General features: G+C 42.2%; 1 protein-coding gene across 9 annotated transcripts in view; it reads left to right on the top strand.

Moving 5' to 3' along the window:
- Positions 1-4,300: 4,300 nt before the first annotated feature.
- TMPO (thymopoietin) overlaps positions 4,301-25,806 on the top strand; it is a 28,172-nt gene continuing 6,666 nt past the window's right edge. For 4 of the 9 annotated variants that reach the window (XM_056340234.1, XM_056340233.1, XM_056340231.1 and 1 more), the window contains exons 1-4: positions 6,535-6,938; positions 16,633-16,759; positions 18,392-18,550; positions 22,084-22,184. In XM_056340234.1, coding sequence (XP_056196209.1) covers positions 6,699-6,938; positions 16,633-16,759; positions 18,392-18,550; positions 22,084-22,184 — 627 coding nt within the window. In that variant the 5' untranslated portion in view covers positions 6,535-6,698. Of the gene's footprint in view, positions 4,391-6,495; positions 6,939-16,632; positions 16,760-18,391; positions 18,551-22,083; positions 22,185-25,806 lie in introns of those variants that run through there. The other 5 variants (XM_056340232.1, XM_056340227.1, XM_056340230.1 and 2 more) reach the window with 5 other exon arrangements.

Below are 25,806 nucleotides of genomic sequence, written 5' to 3'. Positions count from 1 at the left end.
AGAGGAGGACTACCTCACATGCTATGCTGACTAGACTTCCATTTATGTGGTTAGTCCTTTTATTATTTTTTTTTTAATGCATAATCTGATGCATGATCTATCAGATGTTTCCCTGGCCCCCCAAAATATCTTATGCCACTGCCTCATCATCCATCAGAGAGCTGGATGTAATAAGCGGTGGCGATCTGCTTGCACTCCTGTACAGCTGCCAAAGCAGGTGCATTGCTCTAAGCATTCCAGATCGTTGCCAGACAGCATCTCTGGCTTGCAGCATCTAATGACAACACAGAAGATCTATTAATAGGAGCTGAAGTTTTCAGTTTTCAGGGTGTGGCTTCACACTAATATACCTAACGTAACATGAGTGCAGTCTGTCACAAAACAGTCTTGTTCTGCCCTGTCCATCCCTGCCTGCATGTTTCCCCTGTCCCACTTGGATCACACTGTGCAGCAGCAGCTGCTGGCTCAGCATGCAGATCTGGTGGCACAACTACTAGATCTAACACAAGGAGCGTGTCAGGAGTGCAGGGTCTGGGACAGGATGGAAGGCAGAATAATCCCTCTCAACAGCAACCAATGGCTCCGTTAAATTTTTCGTCAGTTGTTCTTTGGAGGGAGAGCCAACTGTCCCTAAATAAAAATAATCTAGTGACATTTCAAAACTAAATGAAAGAATCAGATGCACCTTAGCTATGTGCAAATTCTCCCTCTCGATTTCCTATTGGTAAAATGGGGATAATAATTCTCTTTACTCTCACAGCTCTTTTGTTGAGTTGACTCCGTTAATCCCAAGGCACCGAAGTACACTGCTGAGTATTTGTCTTTCACCAGCATTTCTACAGTACGTGTGCTTCTGGGCTTTTGTCCCTTTCTGACTTTGAAATACTTCATTTTGTAACCTCAGTGATCTCTTAACAGATGTTTTCTCTTACAAAATTGATACTAGCTAAATATAGGCAATAATTTAAACCCACATAAGGTTCAAAAATCTTGGAGCTAAGGTAATAGCTTACATATGGTGAATACAGCTTCTGCACTATCTCTGTATATGATAGAAATAGATATCCAAATAATTCTTGTTTGGAAATGATTCAGTGTGGGAAACTGCCCTGTAAATTGTCCTGTTCATTTTATTTCTGTCAGTGTACTTCAGTAGGAGCTGATACTTCAGTAGGAGCTGATGCTTCAGTTTTCAATCTTTGTTGGTACAGGCCTTTGCCTATCAACAGTGTCAGCAGTAAGAAGCGTTAAAACAGTTCTACCACTCAGTTGTACACATTCCTTTCTCTGCCTGGGGATGGTTGTACAGACCACCCACAGTGCTGGGCACCCCTGTATTCACAACAAGGGCAACAACCCCTCTGCTTACCAAGTCAGGAAACACGGATACAGCAGCGTTCCCCCGCGGATGCCAGTGAGCAGTCATCTGGCCTGTCCCCCTAGTGAAACTACATCCACTGGCAAGTTCAGGAGGACATACAACTTCTGTAAGAGAATTGCTCTAGAGCGATGTGCTCCATTAGAGTAAGGCACATTTTTTTCTTACCACTGTGCCATTTCTATTTGGAGTATACTTAAAAAAAGATGTTTCTGATAAGAAAGCTAGGGTTATTAAAAAGCCACCGATTTTTTCTAAATTAATCAAGAACATGGAGAAGAAATGAACGGTTCTAGAAAGTACAGTTACACTGTGCCATAATGATTAGTCAACTGCTTATTTATAGTAATGCTTTCCAGTTTCTATCGCCTTTCCCAGAGGAAGTATTATTTTCATTGTGAAAGCCGCTGTGCATCAACACTGAGTTAATACTTCATATAGGTTTTTTACATTTCCTTTAGCTAAGAAGCTATCCCTATCAGCTCAGTCTAAGACAAGGACACGTCACTAACACTTCCTTAAATGCCTTTGCCATTCATGGATTTATAGCCTTCACAACGTTATTATGTATCATGAGGCAAATGTTACATGCAAATGCAAACTGTACATCCATACTTCATCACGGATTACATGTTATCCCAACCCTCCAATGAATTTAGGATACTTTTTTTAAAACACAGATACAGAAAATTCATTTTTTCAGTGCAGTGCAAAATAAAACATCTCATTTTTATGGGTGGTATTAGAGGTTAAGAATCATAAACTTGGGGTAACTCAGAGCTAGAAATCTGAGATAGTTCAGAAGGCATTAAGTGTTTTCATGTCAAAGATGACTGTATGACTGAAAATCTCTTTCTCACGCTCAGGAAAGCTAACAAATTCCAGACACTTGGGAGGGTCCTACAAAGGAAGGATTTCTGGCTTCTGCTTTCAGCATACTTTACATTTTTAGGCAAGTTTTACAACTGCAAGTTTTACAGCAGTTTTTCAACCACTGAAAATGGCCATAGTCTCATACCATTTGCACTTTTTTCCTAAACTTCACTTTTGTCACCATCTATACTGACAAGAGCTAAAATGTCACTACTTCTCAGGTAGAGCGGGTATTCTGGTCTTTAAAATACAGAACTTGATCTTACTTCACAGAAGGCACAGCAAAACAACAGTTTTGACCTCCAACCTTTAAGACACAACTGGTCTAATAGGTATATGGACCACTGTTGTTTTGGGGTGTTTGTTTTCTGTAAAAACATTAGAAAGGTGTTTTGAGTTTGTTCATAATGAACTCATTCCCTTATCCCCCTTGACTGATGCCTTATGCTACAAAATGCAAGCTTTCTTTCCTTCAAAAAAAACCAAACAATAAAGTTGCAGATTCTCTGCTGTATCCAGGTCTAATTGTGGTGATAGTTGCAGGTTTCAGTACTAATCATTATGTATGTGCACATTTTGGTGCCTTTTCATATTAATTTCGTATAATCTCGTATAATGCCCCTGTCTTTATCTTGCCTGGAGAATGCCTGTTGTTCCTAAGGAGCAACAATGGAAAGTGTAGAACCAGGAAATAAAGGACAGTTTTGTGCCAGGGATTTTTTGTGGACTTGGCTTCCCAGAGAAGCCTACTTCTCTGAAACAGTCACACTAAAGTCTTATTGATGCTTTTTTAGCTTTTGTCTCTTTGAAAGCAGCTAAATGTGAGACAATAAAAGAATCCAGTGTCCCATGCAAGGGAGTTATATCAGTGTAACAATGTAATGGAGAAAAATCATTCACAGAAGATAATATATATCTCTACAGTTGGCTAAATAACTTTCAAAACATAAAAGGACTGTAAATATGAACTGTAATGTTAATCTGAGGGTGCGGCTCCACAACCACTGTACTGGATTTTGAACAAGTAGCCCAAACACATGATGCTGAGTTTCTGCTGTCTTTATCCTTGTATGCCAGTTTTGCCTGACAGCAAAAAGGCAAAAAATACAGATCCAAGATAAAGCCAGTTAAGCCATCCATTTTTTGTGACCAAAGCTGAACTGAGAGTATAACTGTAGTGATTTGGTACTTCATACCATATTGCTGTTGCATTTTTTAACTGCACTTAATGCATTAAAACCAGACTTACCATCAGTGTTCTTAGATTGAAAGGTGTAAACTGACTTCAGTCTCAAGAGTTTGTTCCTTCCATTCCTAAGGGTCATTCATAAGAAAAGCACCAACTGTATTGTATATTTTGAACAGTACTGTGGGAAAATCACCTTGAGGGGAGGAATTAGAGAAAAATTGGGTCCTAATAGAAGTGTAGTATTACAGAAAGCTTTTTAGAGTAAAATACAGCTATCACCTTCAGGATGGTTGGCATGCACGGAATCTAGATCACCACAGTTCCCTAAGCAACGCAACTTGCTATCCTGGAGGAACAGTGGAGGGTGGAGAGGAGTGGAGACATTGTGGCCAGGCTCTGCTGTACTCCCTGCAGGATTGGGAACCTGATGATACCACACAGCTGATAAGCTGCATAGCAGCTGCCATGAGAAGATGACTGTTGCTGGGCCAACGACTGTGGTGAAGACACAAGCAGGAGCCTCATTATCTATGAGAGAAGGTCGGGAGCTCAGCCCACTCAGCACTTCAGGAAGGGACGGTTAGCACAGATGTAGATGAGCTCAACAAGAATGTAAATAAGGAGCCTTCTGACTAGGGTAAAATAGTTGTGGTAGTGGGAGATTGTGACCTCCTACTCAAATGGCCCCCCCGAAGAGGATGAATCCCCCGCTCAGGGAGCATGCGTAGTAAATTTAAAATGAACTGTATCTTTAAGTGAAAGCGAGAGAACTTTGCACCAATCATAGTAAAGGAATGTATGGCTAGAGTCACTCAAGCTCCACCTGAGAGCAAAGAAAAGTATAAAAAGTGATTGAATGAGGGGAGAAGGGGGGAAGACACCACTGAGACTGACTCTTGGGATCGGTTGATGGGTTGAGCCTTTCTTCTCCCCTCCTTGGGACGCCTTGGGTGAGACTTAAACTAAGCATTTCTTTGGGAAACTTAGAAAGACCTATTAGAGAGTTACCCTTTGACATTTATAGCCAGGCTGTATTGTTTGTAACTTTTCTGTGTGTTTTATACTTAATAACATTTTATCCGCACGTGCTTTCTTGCAGACAGTCACTATCACCAGCAATCCAAAAACCTGTATTTCTGTTGCACAAATAAAACTGCACTGTTTAAGTAGCTAGTTGTCGCAGTTTCTCATTGAATGTGACCGAACCCTAGAGTGTGGTCATGCTAGTTCATGAGCACGACTGGACTGGCGGTACAGACTGCTATTAGTGTATCCAGAACCATGGTATTTTAATATACATATTAAATGCAACTGGACTGATAATGGTAAATTGGATATCACTCAGAATTTAAACCTAGCCATGTCTAACCTCCCACCTCGGTGAGGAGAGTTAGAAGGCAAGGGGGTTTATTTTCCGCCAAATTACTCCACCCCGTTTAATGCAACAAGTACAATGAGTTGCAAATGTCAGCTGCACTCCTGTAAGAAGTGTTGTCAGAAAACAAGCTTCAGGCCTATAGTACTACTATTGTCTGTGGGGCTATTAGATGATGTCTGTACCATTTTTTTAGATCGTATTTCCACTGTTAACTTTGGTTAAAATTTCCCAGACCCAGTTGCCCCCTTTAAACATTTTAAACATTCCCTGCTTTAAAACATTTTAGACTTGATATCAATTGAGGTTGTTCCTTTTTTAGTTCAGTATGATAGCTGAAGAATCTCTCTGCTGCTGCCTTTCTGAACTATGCTGTATCAGTCTGCAAATGGTTTCATAGCTGAATAAGATGTAAATTCTTAAAAGTGAGGGAAAAATTATTTTACAAGGCATCTAGAGGCTTTTCAAGGTGAAACATACTATCTATAATTTAAATTGTTACTATCAAATTGGGAGAGGAATTAAATTTTCTTTTAATCATTTCTGAAACACTTGTCATGTGATACCATATTCCAGGAAAAACTTTGGGTAAGGTATGCTGAGAAAAAAAATTAGAATAATCTAATTTGTTTTATTCAGGCTTAAAAGTAAGTGATAGTGGTCAATCCACATTGGTATATGAATATTGGCTTTGTATGTGTATGCTATCAATGGAAGAAGTTTCTACCCATCTTTCATCCTCATTGTCTAACAAACTGAACATGTTAAATATATACAACACCAAGAACCGAATACTTTCAGATATAAATTATAATGAACTGCAGATGATGGCTACCTCATATCACTACTTGCACTACAAGGTAAATAAAATTCCCTGAGCTAAGCTTCTCCCTTGTATTAATTACTTTGTTTCACCACGCCAATTCCTCAGTTGGAAGCATCAGTGCGAGTCCCTGATGTGCCTCGAAACTACCTTCCACAAAAATAACCCTCAGCACCTTCACGTGAGTTTTCAAAAGAATAGTTATGCTAACAGGTTCGCTACCGGTTAGCCGGATTTCTCCTGAGGCATGGTAGCTAACGTACTGCGTGAGGTTAAGCACTTGGCGAGCGACGGCGGCAGGCTCCGCTCCCCGGGCTGACAGCTGCCCCGGGTGCCGGCGGGGCCGCCGCTGCACAAAGCCGCAGGGCAGCGGCGAGCTGGGCGGGCGGATTGCGCCGGGGAAGCCGGTGCCCCAGGAGCCGCGGCGGGGGCAGAGCCGGTAGCAGATGTCACCGCAGGTCACAGGGATCACCGCAGCTTACAGGGATCTCCTTCACCGCCTCCCCTGCTCCTCACGAAAGGCGCGAGGCTGGGCCTGGACCGCCAGCCCAGCGGGGCGCTCCCACCCCTTTGTCCCGTCGGGGGAGAACGGCCTGTCGCTGGAAAGGGCGAGACCCCGGGGAGAGCCCGCGGCAGCGTTAAAGGGAGCTGCACTGTTGTGAGGCGCCCACCTCAAGCGCTGGTAGCAGCCGCCGCCTGAAGCTGAGGGAGAACCCCCTCCGTGCTCCCGCCCCGCCCCGCGCGAGCACCACCCCCTTCGCCTCTCCCGCCTGAGCCGAATTTAAACTGCGTTACTATCCCTCGCGCAAAGCACTAACGCTGGTGCGTCCCGCGCGCCTCTCCCCTTTTCTGCCCGACAACCAATGGTAGGGCCGCTTTGTTCTCCCCTCTGCCAATCGGGGCGCGGTTTATTGCTGGCTGGGAGAAGCGCTCGGTGTGCGCTCCCGCCCGCGGTGGAGCTGGGTCCTTAGCGCGGGGCAGGCGAGTTCTCCTCCCTCCCCTCCCCCCCCGCCCCTTCTCCCCGCGCTTTGTTGGTGCCTCTCCTGGGAGGGCGGCGGCGATGTCCGAGTTCCTGGCGGATCCGTCGGTGCTGACCAAGGAGAAGCTGAAGAGCGAGCTGATCGCTAACAATGTGAGCCTGCCGGGCGGCGAGCAGCGCAAGGACGTGTATGTGCAGCTCTACCTGCAGCACCTTACCGCCCGCAACCCGCCCGCCGCCGCGCAGCCCGATTTCTCCAGCGACGAGGAGCGGGAGCTCACGCCTCTCGGCGCCAGGAACCGCGGCGCTGCCGTCGGGCGGGTGAGTACCGCCACCCCGCTGGCGCGCCGGGATCCCGGCCCCCGCCCGCGCTCTTTCGGCTTCCCGGCGGCTTCGGGCCCGCTTTCCCGCCCGAACGGGTCTGTCCGCCCCCACCTGCCGCCCGCGGCTCGGGGGCCGGCGTGAGGCGCTGCGGCTCCTCGCTGGTCCTCCCGCCTGCGCTCCCCCCTCGCCTTACTTGAGGCGCGGCCCGGCTTGGCTGAGGGCGCGACCGTGCCTGGCGGGGACGGTCCCTACCGGCTGGGGCGGCAGGGCCGGGGCGCGCTGCCAGGCGGCCGCACGGCACCGGGAGGCGAACTGGGACGCGCGGGGTCGGGACCGGGGCAGCCGCCGGGTCGCCCCCGCCTGTGCGCTTCTCGGGGGCGGCGGTGTCGGGGCGGCGGGGCGCTCCTCCAAGCCGGGGGCGGGCGGTTCGGTCGCGCGTGGAGCGCGACACAACACCCCCGCCCCCCCCCCCCCCCCCCCCCCCGTAAACTGGAAAGCCTTTACTGCCATTTGGCGGGCGGTCTCGTAAGTTAAATACTTGGGTGTTGGAGGAATAAAGCAGGAGAAACTCTGCACGAGGCTGCAGGTTACTTAAGACGACTCCCGTCAGCTGTCTCGGTTGTACTGAAGCAGCGGTACTCTCTGTAAATATCTCCAGCTGAAAGGATGAAGCTGTGAGGGAACAGCTTGATTATTTTGTCTAATGAAGCGGACTGTTTAGTGTGAAGAGAGTCTGCTTAATGTAGGTGTCTCTCTTACACCTGTAAGCGTATTTTTTCATACAAAGTGCCGCTGCTGCTTAGACTTCCTTCTATCATGTAAGGAAAGAGGAGGGGAGTGGGTGCCATTTGTAATTTTTCCCTTTGCGGAAAATGTGATTTCCCTTTTAATTTTTTAATAAGCAGTCTGTAAATTTGCATATATTGGGAAAGCAATCTTAATTCGTAATTCTAACATGATTGTAATTCAGAGGTGTCTGTTTTCACATAAAAGGCTTGAATAACGATTGCCAACTACTGGAGTTGTAATGTATGTGATACTACATCTATTTAATTGTATCTCAAATACTGTCTTTCAAAGCTAATTTGTAAAAAGGTTGCAGAGAAGGGGACTCCTTTGAAGGTCTTTCATACTTTAAACCTTTTAAAAAACCCCAACAAATGGTTCTTGAATTAAGAAACTGAAAAATGTGACTGAAAGAGGAAGAGATTTCTGACCAAATTATTTACCTCTTTTTAACATCTGTCTGCTTCAAACACTTAACTGTCATTAACTGGACAAACCTTACAGTGAATTGGACACTTCTTTGATTTACAGATAATGGTCTGCCTGTAGCATTCGTGAGGTGCTTTTGAGTAGAATAGGACGAGCTTGAATCTGACGTTTCACACTTGAAGGAGAAGGAAAGTCACATAACTGCTGAAGTTTGTAGATCTGATTTTTCTTTTCCCTTCTGCAGTGCTTAAGCATAAACAGTTATGGGTGACTTTGTTTGCAGAATGGGTGGTACTCCTACACTTCGTTAACATTGTCTGGAAGGTTCTGTGCTATTTCTGCTAATTTTGTGTGCTAATGTTAGAGCACTGTATCCTCATAACTTCCAAAACTTCAGCAGATAGTCTAGTGACAGTTGCTTGAATTTGGGTCTGTTGTGCGCGCCCCCCCCCCCCAAAAAAGAAAAAGGGGGGGGGGAAGATGGTTGATGTCTGCTCGTTGTCTATTTAGCACAGCTTAGGTAGTTCTGAAACTGCTTGTATTTTGAGTAGCTGTTGTCCCTGTTAATGCCTTCTGGCATAAGGGTGCTTCCCTGATCAGCTGTCCTTCCAAGAGTAGCGTATGCTTCTCAAGAGTAACTTGCCCCAAAACGGTTGAAAGGGAGAGGAAGTTTACATCCAGCGGAGTGGGATTCTGGTATGGAAACAAAGGGAAATCATAAGGGAAGGACAGGAGGGAAAGCACTCAGACCTATGAAAGAGAAGAAATGAGAAATAAGGGGTGAAAGGGAAGAAGCTGGGACTGCAAGGCTAAACAGAAAGGAGGAATATAATAAAGGAATCGCTTACTTCTTCTAAGTCACCTTGTAGGCTCTGGAAACAAAGGTGGATTCAGCAACCTCTGTCTTACTCCTCTGTGTAACTTTGTTATTTTATCTTAGGTATTGCTTTTAAGTGTATATTTAAAAGGACCAGGAAGCAATTTGCACCGGGTGCATAAAGAAATAAAAGTACTCTAAAATGTACTGGTATAATAACATGGCCCTTTCTGTTATTAGGTTGATATCTGAGTAACAGAATTGCAATGCTTTATTAGTTCAATTTTTATGTATATTGCATGTCTTGGAAGTTGTAGTATTGGTTTGTGTACGTTGAGGGGGGTATGGGAAACCAACAGTTTCAAACTTACAGGGGTTCAGCTATGCAGTGTTTCTAGAGCCCCAAAATGCTTGACTGTATGACAAAGGTATCTTCTGCGGGATTAAAAACTTTGGGCTGTACTATTCAGTGTTTCCTGTATCACTAAAAATTTGAATACTGCTTAACTTGAAAATTGCAAAAGTCTCTTCAGGTGACTCAGTCAAGGCTAGTATTAACTTGCAAAAACACTTGAAAGAGCACTTAACATAGGTTTGCGTTTTGGAAGGTTCTGTCCCACTGTGCTTTCTGCTGTTCTTTACTTTTTGATATTGCTTTGGATATAGCTTAATAATCTACAGTCCTTTAAAAAAAACAAAAAACAACCCACAAACCAACAATCAAAAAACCAACCAAGCAAACTGGTCTGGTAGTGAAGAGTTGCTCTCCCTGTCAGGATGAAATGAATGAATGTGTAGAGGGAGAGGCGTCGGAGAGGGCCAGAATAATTCTTCGAGCACAGAAATGGGTACTTTTGAATAGAGAAGAGCGACACAAGTGAGAGGTGCAGTCTCGTTAAGTTTGTGCTTACTCAGTGGTAATACCAACGAAGGAGTTGCAAGTGCTTAACTTTGTGTCTGCCTGCAGAAGCCCAAACGACTTAAGTTTACAATCCCTTTCTATTGCTCAAGTCGTCTGAAAGGTTGGGATCACAGTCGGAAAGCAGTCTGTCCTTACTTGATGGGCATAGACTCTCAAAGATGTACGAAATATATTGTTTATATCGCTTTTAGTGTGAAAAAATTATTGTAATCGGGTTACTATATTGGCCTGAATAAGGGTGGGCCTGTCTTGTCAGGCACTGGAGGGATTTGCCGGTCGCTGAGCCCCCCCCCCCCGCTCTGGGTCCGCTCGCACTGCGCTGTAATGCCAAGCGCCATACACCCCCTCCCCGAGCCCGCCGGTGCCCGGGTGAGGGGCGGGGCTGCCGGCCGGAGTGGCCGCCAGGGGGCGCGCGGGGCGCCGCGGGTCTCGGTGTGAGGGGGAAGCGGCGGTTGCTGCTGTTTGAACCTCTACCTACCTCGATCCGCCCGCAGGCTTACGGGTGCTGAAGGCGGGGCGAGGGCTGTTTACCTTAAGATGGGTGTGAGAGACAAGTTCAGAGGAGTACTCTCCAATGACCGCAACAGGGCTATTCAAAGATGGTAAAGCTAAACCAGGTCTCTTGATATTGACAATGTTTTGATGTCGCTGTAGTAATTTGTTATTTTAAACTGTCTACGCTGTCACTTTAGTGTTCTTGTTTTCTAAGTTCTGGACATTTGCTAGTGCATTTAGGTGCACGTTTTGTGTTGATAAAAGCTATGCAGCAATGAGACGATACACCAGTTTTAGGTCTACCACAAATTAAGTCTTCTAAATCCATCACTTTTCCAGCACAGCTTTATCAATACTACATCCGACCTATACCTTTCTCAGAACAAATAAAAATCTTAATATGCTGGTGATGTGAAGTTCAGATATTGTGAGACAAGTGTCATGCATACATAGTGATGCTGTTTCTGTTTCTTTTATATTCATGTGGGTTTATTTTGATAGGGGTTTTTATTCTGATACAGATGATTAACATGTATGTATGAGCAGATCAGAACTTACGGGGTTTTATTTTGACTGCATTGTTTTCAGGCCTTGAAACCATCATGCTTTGGGACAGCAAACTCTAGGCAGTTAGCATTTTTTTTTTTTCCTGGCACCCAAAGTTATGAATTGGACTCTTAATCTAGTAAGATCTTACTTCCCCTCCGTGAAACTCAGCATTTTCACACTTTGTAATGCAGTGCAGCAACCCCCCTCCAATTGTGTAAAATGCAGTCCGGTTTGTAGAAGGTGATTTCAAAGGCTGTCAAATACATTAAATTCACTAAAAGTAAAATTAAATGTTAGCCAATTTTTTTTGAAAGGTCTTTATTGTGATATATTTAAAAGTGTAATTTTAAATATGGGCACTTAAAGAAGTGAATACTTTTGTGGGGTGGGGTGCACGCAGAAGGCTCACTTTGCCCATCTACTCTTACCAGGAGAGGAGACACTTAATCATGCTTGTTTGGGCCTCAATCTGACAATATTGTTTGGAGGAGTCAGCTTCTCCAGCTCCAGTAATATTTTTGAGCAACTTTTTCCTAAGCCTGTTTAGCATAGTGGTATGTCGGGACAGTGGTTGGTATGCAAGACACCTTTTTGCTGCGGGGAGGGAATCATCTGCATCTGAATGCTCCTGGTCCTGGTTAGTTATGGGCTGAATGTCAGGACAGATAGCTCAAAGGAGAAATAACAATGAAATGGTGTTTTTGCCTCTTTAGGAGTATTGTTTTAAAGCACATACCAAAAATATCATCTTGACACTGTTGCCAAACAAGGGCTGTGCAGAGCTTAGAATGTGTAGGTTTTTATGACTTGGCTTATTGGTGCATTTAATGTCCTGGAAGAATCTCTTCTGAAACACTCTGATATTTTTGACTTTTAAAGTCATGAGTTGAAAAAGATCAGTTAGATGTCTCCTCATTACTTTTGTTAATGAAGGTATGAGGAGGGCATCTGGGCCTGAGGAGCCTGTTTGAAAGCTTATAGAAGAGGCCTATCAGGTAAAGATGTGTTTTTTGTTTCAATCAACAGCAAAAAAACCTCCAAAAACAAACAAAAAAAGGCAAGCAAGCCAAGAGCTAGCTTCAGCTCTTTGTGGTCAGAATGGTGTCGTAATGATAATATCTGTAGCAGAGGTAACTGTATGGTTTCAACCCCCTTCCCTAGTGTAAAAGGAAGTTCAGGAAGACTAGGAACGTGGAAGGTGAAAGTGCATGCTTGTGTGGGTGAGAGAATCTAAAGTATGTATGCTACCTGGTGAAGGAAGAGAAGAATGTTCCCTGTGTGGCTGCATCTCTTAATTTTTATGTGCTGTACATATGTGACCTAGAATATAGATTAACAACTTTGTGGCCTTTTAAATGGCACTCATCTGATGTCTGAGCTGTGAGCAGTAGGGGTGAGGTGAGTAATTCCCACTGCAGTGAGAAGTCCTGCCATGTTGTTCTACACCTTCAGACTTTCTGCAGTTCTAGACTTACCAGCTAGGGAAATCTGCTTGTTAAGAGTGCTGGTGTGATAACAGTGGTTATTTAAATAATATAATCCTGTTGAAGTAATTTTTGTCTAGCAGTGCATGTCAATTGTTCAGCAGGGACACATAAACAAGCCACATCTTCAGATCAGCATTCAGTTGACTGTGAGCCATGATACCATCTGTTAGTTTGGTTTCTTGATTTGTTTTTTGTTTTCAGTTTTCACTCTTTCACTTAGATTCTCTGGAAGCAACTCTTTACTATGCAGCATTCATCTTCTTTCAGAGTGGGTATGTTTCCTTCACTGGGTAACATGGAATTTCGTGTCTGAGGAGAGAAGGGGCTTGGAAGGGTTGAGTAGTCCCTACTCTTATAATTTTGGACTGTTACCATACATAGGCTTGGAAATTCTAAGTCTGGCACTTACTAACTAAGGTTAACATGTAGAGAATTCTAAAACTTGTGTGTTATCAGTATCTCTGAATTACTTATGCATAATTTCCTTTCCATTGTTTTTTGTCTGTCCTGTAGCTCTTGGTAAATACTATCTCCAGGCATTTCAGGTTAAAAATTTCAGTAGGACTTGGTTTAAAAAAAATAATATCCTACTGCAGGAAATGTTTGTGTGTGATAGAATAAAAAGTACAAGGGGAATGGAGACCTCTGTATTTCACAGTATAAGTCTATTGTTGAGACTTGGCATGTGCAGTTCCTTATCTTTCCCTCCCCTGAGAGAAATACAGTTGTTTGTTACCAGAGAGGACACTGTACAAAAGCCTGTCTTAACCTCATTCAGAGAAATAGTAAAGAAGCCCTGAGCCGTTCTGCTTCTGGTGATGAAGCTGCACCTGTTTAGGATTAAAGTCCTTCAGTATCCTAATGTAGGTGCCATTTAACTTGGGATTTGAAAATGCTTCTTTTGATGATGTCCCATAGTTGTCTGTTATATTATTTAATGGCTTCTTCAAGATGTTACTTGGATTTGTCTTTGGCAGAGTAGTGCTAGAACTAGTAGAGGTACCCATACAGTTTTTCTGATAAACTGGTCTGTGTCTGTTGGATTTCTATTCATTGGGAATGCCAAAGATAATGTAAGGGATAGCTTCTCATCGCTTGCATTTTCTGTTCCTCTCATTAGTGAGAGAAGGTGAAAGCTTTTTGCTATCAAGAGGTGACACTGAGATGGTGAACAACTTCTATGCTAGTGTTTTCCTGTGGCCCTGGAACTGAGAATGCTGTGTGGGAGCCCCATGCTTATAATTAACTTCAGTACTTTTTAGAAGGGTTGGGTCCTAGTTACTCTGAAGCTGAGCCTGACAGATACCACTACCAAATTGCCATCTCTTTGGTGTGAACAAATCTGTTAAATGAAGTACGCAGATCTTCTTCCATCTTCTGTGTTTTAGAAAATGGCAATGACTAGAAATATTTTTTTTAATGCTGCTAGCACTGGATGAAATGAGAAAGACTTCAGATAATGTTTTACTGGTCTGGGTATAATGTTGCAGGAATATTTACATTATGTGCAAAGTGGTCAGCCGCACCACCTTACTTCAGTAAATCCTAATGTTTGCTGCAATTTCATTTTAAACACTTTACCTCTGTACCACAGTAAGACAACTTAAACTTCACTTATGGTCACCAGACCAGGAAAATGTGGGTGGGTTTTTGTTTGTTTGGGTTCTTTGTTTTGTTTTAATTTGAAATGATAATTTTAAAGCTAGCTCTTTTGATCTGTCTCGGGGGTAGTCCTATGGATAAGCTGTGATGATGCACAGCAGTAGTAATTACAGGTAATGTCATTGCTGAGTTTAATGCTGTCATACCACAGCCAAAGGATGAGAGAAATTCTTCTATTCTGCCTGGTGCTTCTAGGGACTGATCTTATTGGACCAGTGAGTTGTTAAATGACAGCTTTCTACTTGTACAAGTGATGTCATTTTGCTTCTGCTTTAAGGACAATAGCTATTAAAAAGTAGAAGTTGAAGACCTCACAGAACACAGGGTAATAAATGCATCTGGCCATATTACTGAAGAACACGTTACCTTCAACTTTTCATCCCCTCCCTGCCCCTCTTCTGTTCTGAAGCTGACTATTCTGATGGTCTCAATGTGTGGTAATCCTGTAGGAAAAAGTTAAATGGTACTTGGAAGGAAAAAAGCTCCATAAAGATATTATGAGATTTGAGTTTTACTGGTGTTAGAGGACTGTATTACTCATTAGTTGCAGTTAGATTTCTTGTGGCTAAGATTTCTGTAACACGTCTAGTAGAATATGATGTAGTTCTTCCAGTGTATATTGTTATAGTCTCTTCTATGGTTTGAAAGTGATGCCAAGGTAGAGACATGTTAAATTAGGTTTCCAGTTTCTTGAAAGTGCCATTGGAATGCTGATTTCCTGTACCAGGGTAGTTGTTTTCTTCTGAAATATGGAAGTAGCATCTTAATTAATCTGCTTGCTGATGTGTGCAAACACCAGAGCTGTCAGTACAGATCCCAACAAGAAAACACAGCATGTGTTTTAGAACTTCCTTCCACTGGTTGGGTAGTTCAGTCATTCAAGAAAAAAAAAAATCACTAAATATGAAATTCTTGTTAACATGATACTTGAAACAGTGTTATGACCAATGCATTTGAAAGTAAACATGTCTCCTATAGCTGTAGGCTGGTTGTTTTTTGTGTACTACAGAAGTAGGCTCAATTGCTTCAAAAACTAATTAGATTTTTATGTGATAAAGGAATGGAATGATTGGTAGAGTTATCTGTCATTAGTCAAATCTGCCACTTGAGTGACCCTGTTCTTTCTTCAGACTGCTTGGAGTCGTGTTTATTAGAATTAAGAAATAGCATGAGCTCTTGCAATTCTGTTGCTTTTTAGCAGCTGATTTTAAGTCATCATGCTGGGATTTTCACAATCCAGGAGTTAGAGGAAAATCTGATATAATTAGGGGGTCAGTTACATTTGGGAAATCCTCAAACAGTCCTTGTTCAGCTTTAAAATATTGAGAGACTTGAGGCCAGACCAAGCTTGCATGCAAACCAATATTGAACTGGCATTAATGGCTAGCTAGATACTTTTGACTCATGTCAGTCATCTTACAGTTTTTTAGTGATACCTTACTAAATACAGCAAGAAGAAAACTGTTAATTGTGACTGTTACAACATTTGTATTTGGAATTTTAGTCTTGGATAAGTACCAGAAAACCCAGATAGGTCTTCTGGGCAGCTAAGTTGAACAAAATGTTAAGTTTAGAAGTTGTATCTGTTTGTGTTTGTATCTCTAAGTTGTAGAATATAACTTATTTCAAAGTATTATCAGTATCTCTCTTAGTTGAGAGCAAGCAGATCCTAAGCATATTTTTTTACTGTCTTAGCTCCTCACTCTTGCAGATCTTGGAGCTTGAAATGCCTATTGTAGTAACTGAGGCTTCCCAAGTTGAACAAATGTTATGATCACTCTGTTAGGATATAGTGGAAACTGCTAATTTAGGAGTAGCATCTTGGCAGATTATTTTGATAACCATCTGTATGTGGTGGTAGTGTGTTGCCAACTGTTCAAGTAGTGTTGCCAGAGTTGGGTTTGGGATTCGTTAGAGCTACAGTAGCAGAGGCCTAAGCAGACAGGCAGGATTTTGAAAATTGGAGATTGTTTATGGTTTTGCCTTTCTTGCACTCACTCTGTAACATTGGGTAATCTTACAGAGATTATCAGGGTAAGTGGAATGGGGATTTTGAGAATTTACTTGAGAGCGTGTAGATACTGAAGAACTTTCTTTTATCGTTAGAGGAAGAAGTGTTGACCTACTAGGTAGGAGAGTAATGAGAAGAAATCCCAATGGAACATAAATATTTGTAACCTAGTGTAGTGATGGTGAAACAGCTAGAAACTTGCTTCTCCAGTCATAGGAAAGAAGTCCTATCCTGTTATATACTTGGATTTCATATTAAAAAACAGGATTAGAATGAGTAGGTTTTGTTTGGGTTTTTTTTCGCTTTATAGGAGGCTTGTAATGGGTATTTCCTTATATAGGTAGGAGAACCGTGCATGTTTGTTTAGTAGGTGTAAATGTTTGAATGGTTTCACATAGGCTTTAATGGTGTAGAGGGGGAGTATAATTACTTTTTGTGGGTTTGTATTTAGGACTCTGCTATCTTCCTGTTCCCTTAGAAGAAAAAGATGTTTTATTAACTGAAAATGCTGTTTCTCCCTCCCACACTTACAGAAAGCCACAAAGAAAACTGACAAACCCAGGCCAGAGGAGAAGGATGACCTAGATGTAACAGAGATGAGTAATGAAGATCTTCAAGAGCAACTTGTGAAGTATGGACTAAATCCTGGCCCGATTGTAGGTAGGTCAACTGAACTAGCAAATACTTACCTGTTCAACAAATTTTTCACTAAACCTCAGTTCTGAGCACTCTTAAGCTTCTCTGATACAGGTACTAAGTTTAGTACCAATACTATTACAGTCCTATTTCCCGCTTTGTTTTCATTGAAGTAGTTATATTGAGAAGGCTTGAAGGATTGCAGTGTAGGCAAGTCCACTGTTTGTTCCTCTGGTGTACTTGGCCAGCTGGAGATGTTCCAACTTCTGTTCTGAAACTGCGTAATTAGTGCTGGGGTAAGTATGTCTTCTGATACTAGGGTTGAGATCTGGGGCCTGCTTACATAGGAAATACATCTTACATAATAACCTAATAGCATTGAGAGCAGAATGAGAGCATGGAACTTCCCCTTCCCTAGAGCATTCCCTACTGACTGCATTGTGCAGTAATGTTTTCCTTTGCTTTTTTTTTTTTTTTTTTTCTGGCTCCTTGAGTGTAGTGTTCTATCTTGCATGTTAACTTATGTCAGGAGAAGTCCTGAACCCAGCTTAATCTCCTGGCTTGGGCACTCACCTGTGAAGCGGGATCAAAGCGCCTTGCCTTTCAGATTGTGCACTGTCCTAATGGCAGGGGACTTCCATTTCACAACTCTTCAAAAAAAGATGGTTGCCTTAGTGTGCTGAGCCTTCTGTGGAACGCTCTTGAAACCCTGTGTGGATGGAAGTGTCAATGATGGAGCCTGGAGTCCTGTGTATATTCAGTCTTATGCATAGTCTTTTCTGTTAGCTGTTTCTGTATGCCTTCCCATTCAACCTATTCCTCTTGGATACTGCTCAAGTCTTCTGAAAAATTCAAGTACCTATGCAGTCCACTGGAAAGATGTTCAAATTTTGTCTAAGTAAAAGCCTCAGAGGGATTGGATTCTGTTTCTTTTGAGTCTGCCACTTCTTTTTTTTAAGAGTGGCTTCCTCTTATCTGAAATCTTCTGAGGTTAGACTTCTCTGCAGATAACAGCTCAGTCACCTCTACATGTTTTTGCCAACACAGTCCTGACATGGAAGTGTGTGCTAGACTTGATGCCTTTGAGCTTTTAACAGCTGTCTTTGATCAAGTGAGCCAACCTGACGGCCAGATGCAGCGAACAGGAAGTTTTGTAGTTGCTGCTTTCTTGCACTGCCTCTGATGCTTATTGGACTGAACTTGCCAACAGGGCAAAGGTTAAACTAAGAGGGAAGGGATGTTAATCCCAAGGTGAAGGGAGTAATAGGCTTAACAGTGGGATCTGCATGGAAACTGTTGCCCTTGCAATATCAACCTCACTAAATTTTTTGTGAAGGCGTAACAACTCGTGTTTTGCAGCATATGAAACGGAACATCTAAAGAAGCAAGTTCCCTTTCTGTAGATAAATGCTTGTAATTTTCAGTGTGGTAACAGGTCTAAGTTTATTTTAAGAATTCTCTTAAACCAAAAAGTTAGAAGCTGTAGAGAATTATATACCTAGAGGTATATGCTTTAGACCATACAGACTAATTAAAAATAAAAAAAACAACCCACAAGTTTAGAGATTCCCAAGGAATATATAACAGCCAAGTTCTAGCAATCATGTCAGGAAAGATGAAAACTATGTCTTTAGCATATATCCCTCCTTGTTATAGCTACTACTAGGAAACTTTATGAGAAAAAACTGTTGAAACTGATGGAGCAAGGTCCAGAACTAAAGGCACCCGTGCCTTTCCCAGAGATTTCTTCAGCTCCTGAGAACACCAGACAGAATGGAAGTAATGATTCTGACCAGTACAGTGACAACGAAGAAGGTAAGACTTAAGCGGAACTTGCATGTCAACTATTCAAACCATGTATCAGTAATGGTTGCAGAAGAAATATCTAAAGAGGGCATGATCTTGCTTTTAGGTTAGGCTTTGAGATACTGCTGTAGACCATGTGAGTCATTGTCATGGTTTAACCCCGGCCAGCAGCCAAGCACCATGCAGCCAGCTGCTTGCTCACTCCACACACACACACACCCCCCCAACCCGGGATGAGAAGGAGGATCGGAAAAGAATGTAAACTCAAGGGGTGAGATAAGAACAATTTAATAGGTAAAGCAGGAGCCGTACATTCAAGCAAAGCAAGGAATTCATTCGCTATTCCCATGGGCAGGCAGGTGTTTGGCCATTCCTAGGAAAGCATGGCTCCATCACACGTAACGGTTACTCAGGAAGACAAATGCCATGATACCAAATGTACCCCCCTTCCTTCTTCTTCCCCCAGTTTATATAATTAGCATGATGTCATATGGTATGGAATACCTCTTTGGCTATCTTGGGTCACCTGTCCTGGCTGTGTCCCCTCCCAATTTCCTGTGCCTCTCCAGCCCTCTGGCTGGCAGGGCCTGAGAAACTGAAAAATCCTGACTTCGTTGTTGCTGGCTGATGTTTATACTAAAAACATCAGTGTCCTATCAACATTATTCTTACATCAGAGCCAAAACAGAGCACTGTACTAAGAAGAAAATTAACTCTATCCCAGCTGAAATCAGGACAGTATCCACCCCTTATTCCATACCATTTACGTCATGCCACACATTTTTTAATACAACCTCATTAACCACTATCACCCTTCCCATCCTTTGATACAATACACAAACATCATTCCCCTAGTCTATGCACCACCCCTATAGAAATGTCTATAAAATGTCCACAAAATGTCCATTGAGTTCATTTATTCCATAAACGTGATCTCTTATGGCGGTCACTCAGGAGAATAGAGGTTGTATGGGGTTATTGGGCATCAAAGCCAGCTCAAGTGAGGTCACTGTTGCACTTGCACTGCTTCTTGTAAGGCTTGTCCTCTAGTGGTTCAGGTGGTTGCTGCTACAGTCATTCCTATAACATGAAACTCAAATCATGGGTTACAACAATTTAAAGGTATATCCATTACAGGCTCCACCCCTGGACCCCTCGGACTACCCCGTAGGGTTTAACATTGCAATGAACTCTTCCCCTTGCCCCTGCTTTGGCTTGGAGCAGGTTGCAGTCTGTGGATAAATCCAAGTGGAGCCTCAGCGATGAGCCACAGTCTCTGCGGGGGTATACCTGCTGCAGCACAGACTCCTCCACAGCCACAGTCACTTCAAGGTGCGCCTGTTCCAACATGGCCTTATCCATGGGCCATCACCGTAGACCTGCTCCAATGTGGCCTTACCCACAGCCATAGTCCTTTCAGAAGTAAATCAGCTCCAGCGTGGCCTTATCCTTAGCCACAATCCCTTCAGGGCTGTACCTGCTCTGTCATGGGCTTATCCATGGCCACACAGTTTGAGGTGCTCCAGCATGACCTTACGCACAGCCACTGATGCTTCAGTGTGTACCTACTGCAGCACTGACTCATCCACAGCCACAGATGCTTTGAGGTGTACCTTCTCCAATACGGACTTGTCCTTGGGCCAGAATTCCTTCAGAGGCATACCTGCTGCAGCACAGCCATAACCATGGCCACAGACACTCTGAGATATACCTGCTCAGGCATGGACTTAGTCACGGCTGCAGGGGCTTTGGGGTGTCCTACTCCCACATGAACTCATCCACAGGTCATAGTGCCTTTGACTTGAGTACACACTGGAGTTCCAGCCTGTCCAGTACAGCAGCACAGGAACAGCAGCGATGCCCTGGCCACCTGGCAGCCCCAGCACATCACCATTGCTGTTAACAGAATGTTCCTGGGCACAGCACAGTAAGATGATAATACAGCAAGCAGCGAAAGCAAGCAGCAGCCACTAACAAGCACTAGACTAATACACAGTAAGGCAAGCAAGCCCCATGATAAGCACAGAAACCTGCCCCTTAACAGCTAAACAGCAATAACAGCTATAAATTCAAACTAGCACATTCCAATCAAATCTGTTATTGTCTCAAACCCTTCATGTCCCATATTGGTCATGCAGTGCTAGCACAGCGATCCAGGTGCTTGTTCTGGAAAAAGAAACTCTTTGCTACTAAACTGTTCTCTTTAGTCCACTTTGCCCAGACTGGAGCCTGGAAATCTCATAGGTAGAATTCCATATTAAGTGTTCTAGTGTTCTTTGCGTTTTTATGTTTCAGTGCAGTTTTGTCTTATGGTGCTCACAGTAGTTATTTACTATAGGAAGGTGTATGAATGTTTGTGTATTAAACTTCTGTAGTTTTTTGCTTAATGTCTATCGTGTATTACTCAATCCCTTTTATGCTCTGTTCCTTACGGACTTACTTTAGGCTGGTTGATAGATTAGTATTGGGTGCAGTTTTTGCAGTTTTGATATCAAACTTATATTGAAAAAGTATAGGGGTGGCGGAAATGGAACCTAAACCACACCATACAGCTTACAGAAAGTAAAAACTGTAGGCTTTAAAGAGTGTCTTGAATGGAAAGTTAGAAGATGCTTATTTTGTGTGGTTTGGTTTTGGGGGTGGTTTACTTTTCTGTTTTTACAGGAACATCCATGGAGATAGGACAGAAAGGGTTAAACTAGAACCAAGAACTTGATGGTTCTCCCTTGCATATTTGGACTTGTTTCTGAGCTTTAATATCTTGCACTGTCAGGGGGAAAAGGGGTGTTAGAGAATTATTATTTATTTTCAAGACAGTCAAGAGCCCAGTCACAACTGACAGCTATCTCCTTACACTTACATGTGCTTCTTCTAATTACTGTTAAGATGGGGGGGGGGGGGATAAACATACACTCTGCCCCTGCCAAAAACCAAAAAGTCAAACACACCCCCCCACCCCCCCAAACCAACAAACCCCCCCAAAACCGAAGAGGTTTCTATAAATGTACTCTTAAGTTGGTATAATGCTATTAGAATTTTAGAAGAGGGGGTGACCATAATACATCCTCTTACTGGTAAAATGATTGCTAGCCACTCACCCTTCTTCATCAAAAAGGAGTTGTATATAAGAGGACCTATTTTAAAGGAGATGAAACATAACAGCCTAAACAATGTTGAAAAGCTTCAATACCCTTACTACAATCAATAGTATAATGGTACTTTGGTTGAAGTAATTGCAGCTTGATACAAGTTCCTAAACGGAACTGTTGGATTGGTCAAAGCTTTTCTGAAGTGTAGGACTTTTAGGACAAAACTGAAATACTTGGGTCAGTGTTTTAAAACAGTTTTTAAAGTTGTTCTTCAAAAGTCTTTGTTCTTCTACATTCAGTTAAGAAACTGTCTCATGACTTTTTAAGGAAATGGTAAGTAATAACAGAGTTATGTTGCCTCTTAAAATGAATTTTTATTAAAATACAATTGGTTTAAACTAGTACAACAACCAGTAGTATTACAGAAACTAGTTATATTAAAACTGGTTACAGAGCCAAAGACTGAACTGAGGCTTGAGAAGAGAGAACCATTGAAAGCCAGGACGAAGACTCCAGTAGCACTCAAACAAAGAAGAGTTGTTGAACACAACCAGGTATGTTTAATTTAGTGGCATCTGGAATAGCTACTAACTGCAGGTGATATGCTCACTAAACACCTTACTACTTTTAACATAATCACATTCAGCTAAGTGGGCTGTGCTGTTTCTTAGAAGTTCTTTCAGAAAGCCCATTCTAATACAGCATGAAAATCTTTTGAATTAACTATAGCTGCTGTGTTTAGCCTGTCTGATAACTTTCAAAGTTATGGTCTGCTAAAGGCTGTTTGTCTGACTTGCCAGCTGCTGTAGCATCTCTTAGAGAAAAGTAATAGGCAGCCTTAACATGTTTGGTTTTGGAAACCTCACAGGTTTTTAAGTCAGATGGGCTGATGTCATCCGGTTGGTTGTTTGTAAACAACTTGATTTACTAAAAGAAGCAGTTTTTTTTAAAAAAAAAAAGTTTGAAAAAGTTTTGGGTGTTTTGATTATTATTTTTTTGGTTGGTTTATTTTAGAAATGTTTTAAATACATATACATACATATTTGTCTTGTTTGATAGCTATAGATACATGTATGCATTTTAAATACTTACGTTTAATCACTTAAACATAGTCATTTAAACGTAATACAGAAGGTAATGTACTTCTATATATGTATAAAAATATGGTCATATACAGAAGTGTATGTGCATACACACATGCACTAGTTATCTATATTATTTTTTTTCCTCAGCTATGCTTGTAGCAGCTGTACTAGAGTAGATGTTAATTTGATGGAAAGCTTCTCCTAAGAAGAAAAATAGCAAGTTTAAATTTTGCTGTGTGTACCACTTACCCTTTACTTAAAATAGTACTGGTTCTGTTGTCTTGGTGAAAGAGGGGTTTTCTGAAGCACCTCAGGCTTTCAAATTGCGGGCTGAATACTGGATTTGTTAGTTGGTAGCTCATCTGTCCTTGTGATGTGGCAACGTCACTAAATACCCTGTTCTCCAGCTTAGGTGACTTAGGATCTTTACAGTGTTATTTGTCTGACCAGTAAGCAGTGGTCGTGTGCTACAATAAAGGACTTGCACAGAAAATGTTCAGTGACTCAAAATCTGACCTGTTAGTAGCTTGATGTACGTTAGCAGCTCAGTGACTTTCCCCACTCACTGATTTATGGTAAATGCCAGTATTTCCGACTGAGATTGTATGTGTGTGGATGTAAGACACATGCATAGCAAAAGCATGTTTATGCATAGAGCAGGTAACACGCTGCTATGTGAGTTTGGGCAATACAACACAGTTATGGAGATATGTAACTAGTTCTGCTTATTTTTATTTGGATTTTCAGAGAACAAGCTGAATGGACTTCACTTCTACAAATCAAAATATGTAGTTCAACACACAAAATACTCCTTAATCTAGTCATGTGACTTTTGCTCATGATGGTCTTTATAATGGGCATCTGAAGCTTAGGTTCTTCTATTTTAAGGATTAATTTTTTCTAAATTGCTGTTTACCCAGAAATCCCTGCCAGCCTCAGTGTAACAGAGGTATTTAATGCAGCTATCAACAAGCAAAGCTTCCTAGTCTTCAGGAACCCATTTACAGAATAAAAGGGAAGAGATAGAGCAATGTGGCATTTTCAAGTGATGAGTGCTTACTCATTTTTTTGTCATCCCAATTTAATTGTAATAGCATTAGGTCATTACTGTGTTTTGTCTTGAAGTCTTTTGCGTCTGCAGTGCATATGCAATATTTTGTGACTTAAATATTTTAATTACCAGTAGTTAATCAAAGGAATATTGCCTGATTAATCAAAAAATTATCTGATTTCAAAATGATGCCAAATTCTTCAGGAGTTCTAACTCTAGCTTGTTAAACCTTTCAACTCCTGACTGCTGTGTTTAAAAAAAAAAACCACCAACAACAAAACCACAAACAAAAAACCAACAAAAAAACCCCACCCAATAAACCAACCCCCAAACCAACCCCACCCATTCCCAACAAAAATTTACAGCTGCTTGAAGCCAAGGAGAACTCAGTGTTTTTGGCCAGCAAATGTGTGTAGTCATATATTTTGCTGAGAATAAAAGTGTAAGATTGGGAAGATGTCTTTTTTTCTTTTCTTCTTCCTGTGAAATTGGAATCTTAAGTTTGCAGCTAATGTGTCAAGTGACCGTACTCATTCTGCAAAATTACATGCAATTGTTGTGCACTGCGTGGCATTGGCTCAAAGACTGTGGTGGCTCTGAGGAGTGGTGGGACTGAATTGGTTGGTATCGTGGTGTGAGCAGACTTGCTAGTCATTTCTGGGTCCTGTGCACCACTAGTCTTAGTCCAGATGTACACAGCTGAAAAGATTGTCATTTCGCATGGATGGACGTTGCTGTTTTCTTAAAGAGAGAATGCAAATAGTCTTTAAGCAGGCTGGCACAGAAGGAATTGGGTGGGGAGGTTGAGCAGGCTTACGGGTCTTACCAGTCAGTTAGCAGTGGAGGGCTAGATGAATTTGAGCTCTGCTGTTTGTGTTTAATCGCCTCCTAATAGTGGAGAACTGGAGGAGTTGGAAAACAACCCTAATTTTAATGTCCCCTTCCATTCAGGTAGGTGAACATACAGTTACAGTTCAAAACTGAGCCTAAGGCCCCATGGTGAATGGCACTGGAGAGAGAGGCTGAACAACATAAAGTCAGACTTTGTGTAGTGATGTTCTGCTACGCCTCCCTGCGGTTTTTTGACTACCTGGATAGCTGGGCTTCTTAAAAATAAAAGCATGCAGTGTTGCAGCTGCAGGCATACAAATTTCATGTGGCCTACACCAAATAAATTTGGTAGGTGATAGCTGAGGTAGACTCAATCTATAGCTTCACTGCTTGTGGGTAATGTGACAGTTAAAAGCACGTGCAGACTAGTACTTAGGTACCCCACACTGTCATACCTTTATTGGCTTATATAGAGTGCTAGTGTACCTAAACATGAGTATTACATTCTAATAGGGCTTTTTTAGTTCAGGTATCTGGGATAAGCAGACAGAGCCTGCTTAATTGACAATGAGGATAACTGTAAACTGTAGACAACTTTATTTTTTAATTTGGTCTGTTGAGTATACTCTGCTGAGGTCTGGATGGGTCTAATGCAGTAGACTGGTTTTTTTTTTTTTCTAGACTTCATGCAAAAAAACCTTGAAACTTGGTACTTAAAACACAAGACTGACAAACATCTGAAGAACTAAGGAGAGAGGCTGTTATTGAAGTACTTCTAACTTTTTATTAGAATAGAACTAGTTCCTAGTCAAACAGCCTGGGGCAGGGGAGCCCTCCATTAGTAGGGTGAGAGCATTGCCTTACAGCTTGTTTGAGTGGAACCACTCTGAAATTTGTGTTTTTCTCTAAGCTGAAGAAAAACCCCTCTCAAAGAGAAAGTGTACAAGAGTGAGGTGGGAAGGTTGCAGGTTAAACTTTTCTTAATAGGGAGGCTGGTGTCTGGTGTTGGGAGATCCTTCATTAGAATGCCGTTTGAATTGAAACGAATATTGGAGACTTAAGCTGAAATCTGCAATTCTATACAAAACATCTGAATCTGTTTGGTCTTAGTCTGTGTAGAAGAAATACATATCATGTGGTTTTCAAAGTATTTCAGTGGCTTTGATGTAAAGCAAAACACTTGTGCTCCCTCTGCTGGGTATGTCAGTG

The sequence above is a fragment of the Falco biarmicus genome, chromosome 5 (assembly GCF_023638135.1).
Source record: "Falco biarmicus isolate bFalBia1 chromosome 5, bFalBia1.pri, whole genome shotgun sequence".
Taxonomy (NCBI): domain Eukaryota; kingdom Metazoa; phylum Chordata; class Aves; order Falconiformes; family Falconidae; genus Falco; species Falco biarmicus.
This window is presented reverse-complemented; position numbering and strand designations above follow the sequence as displayed.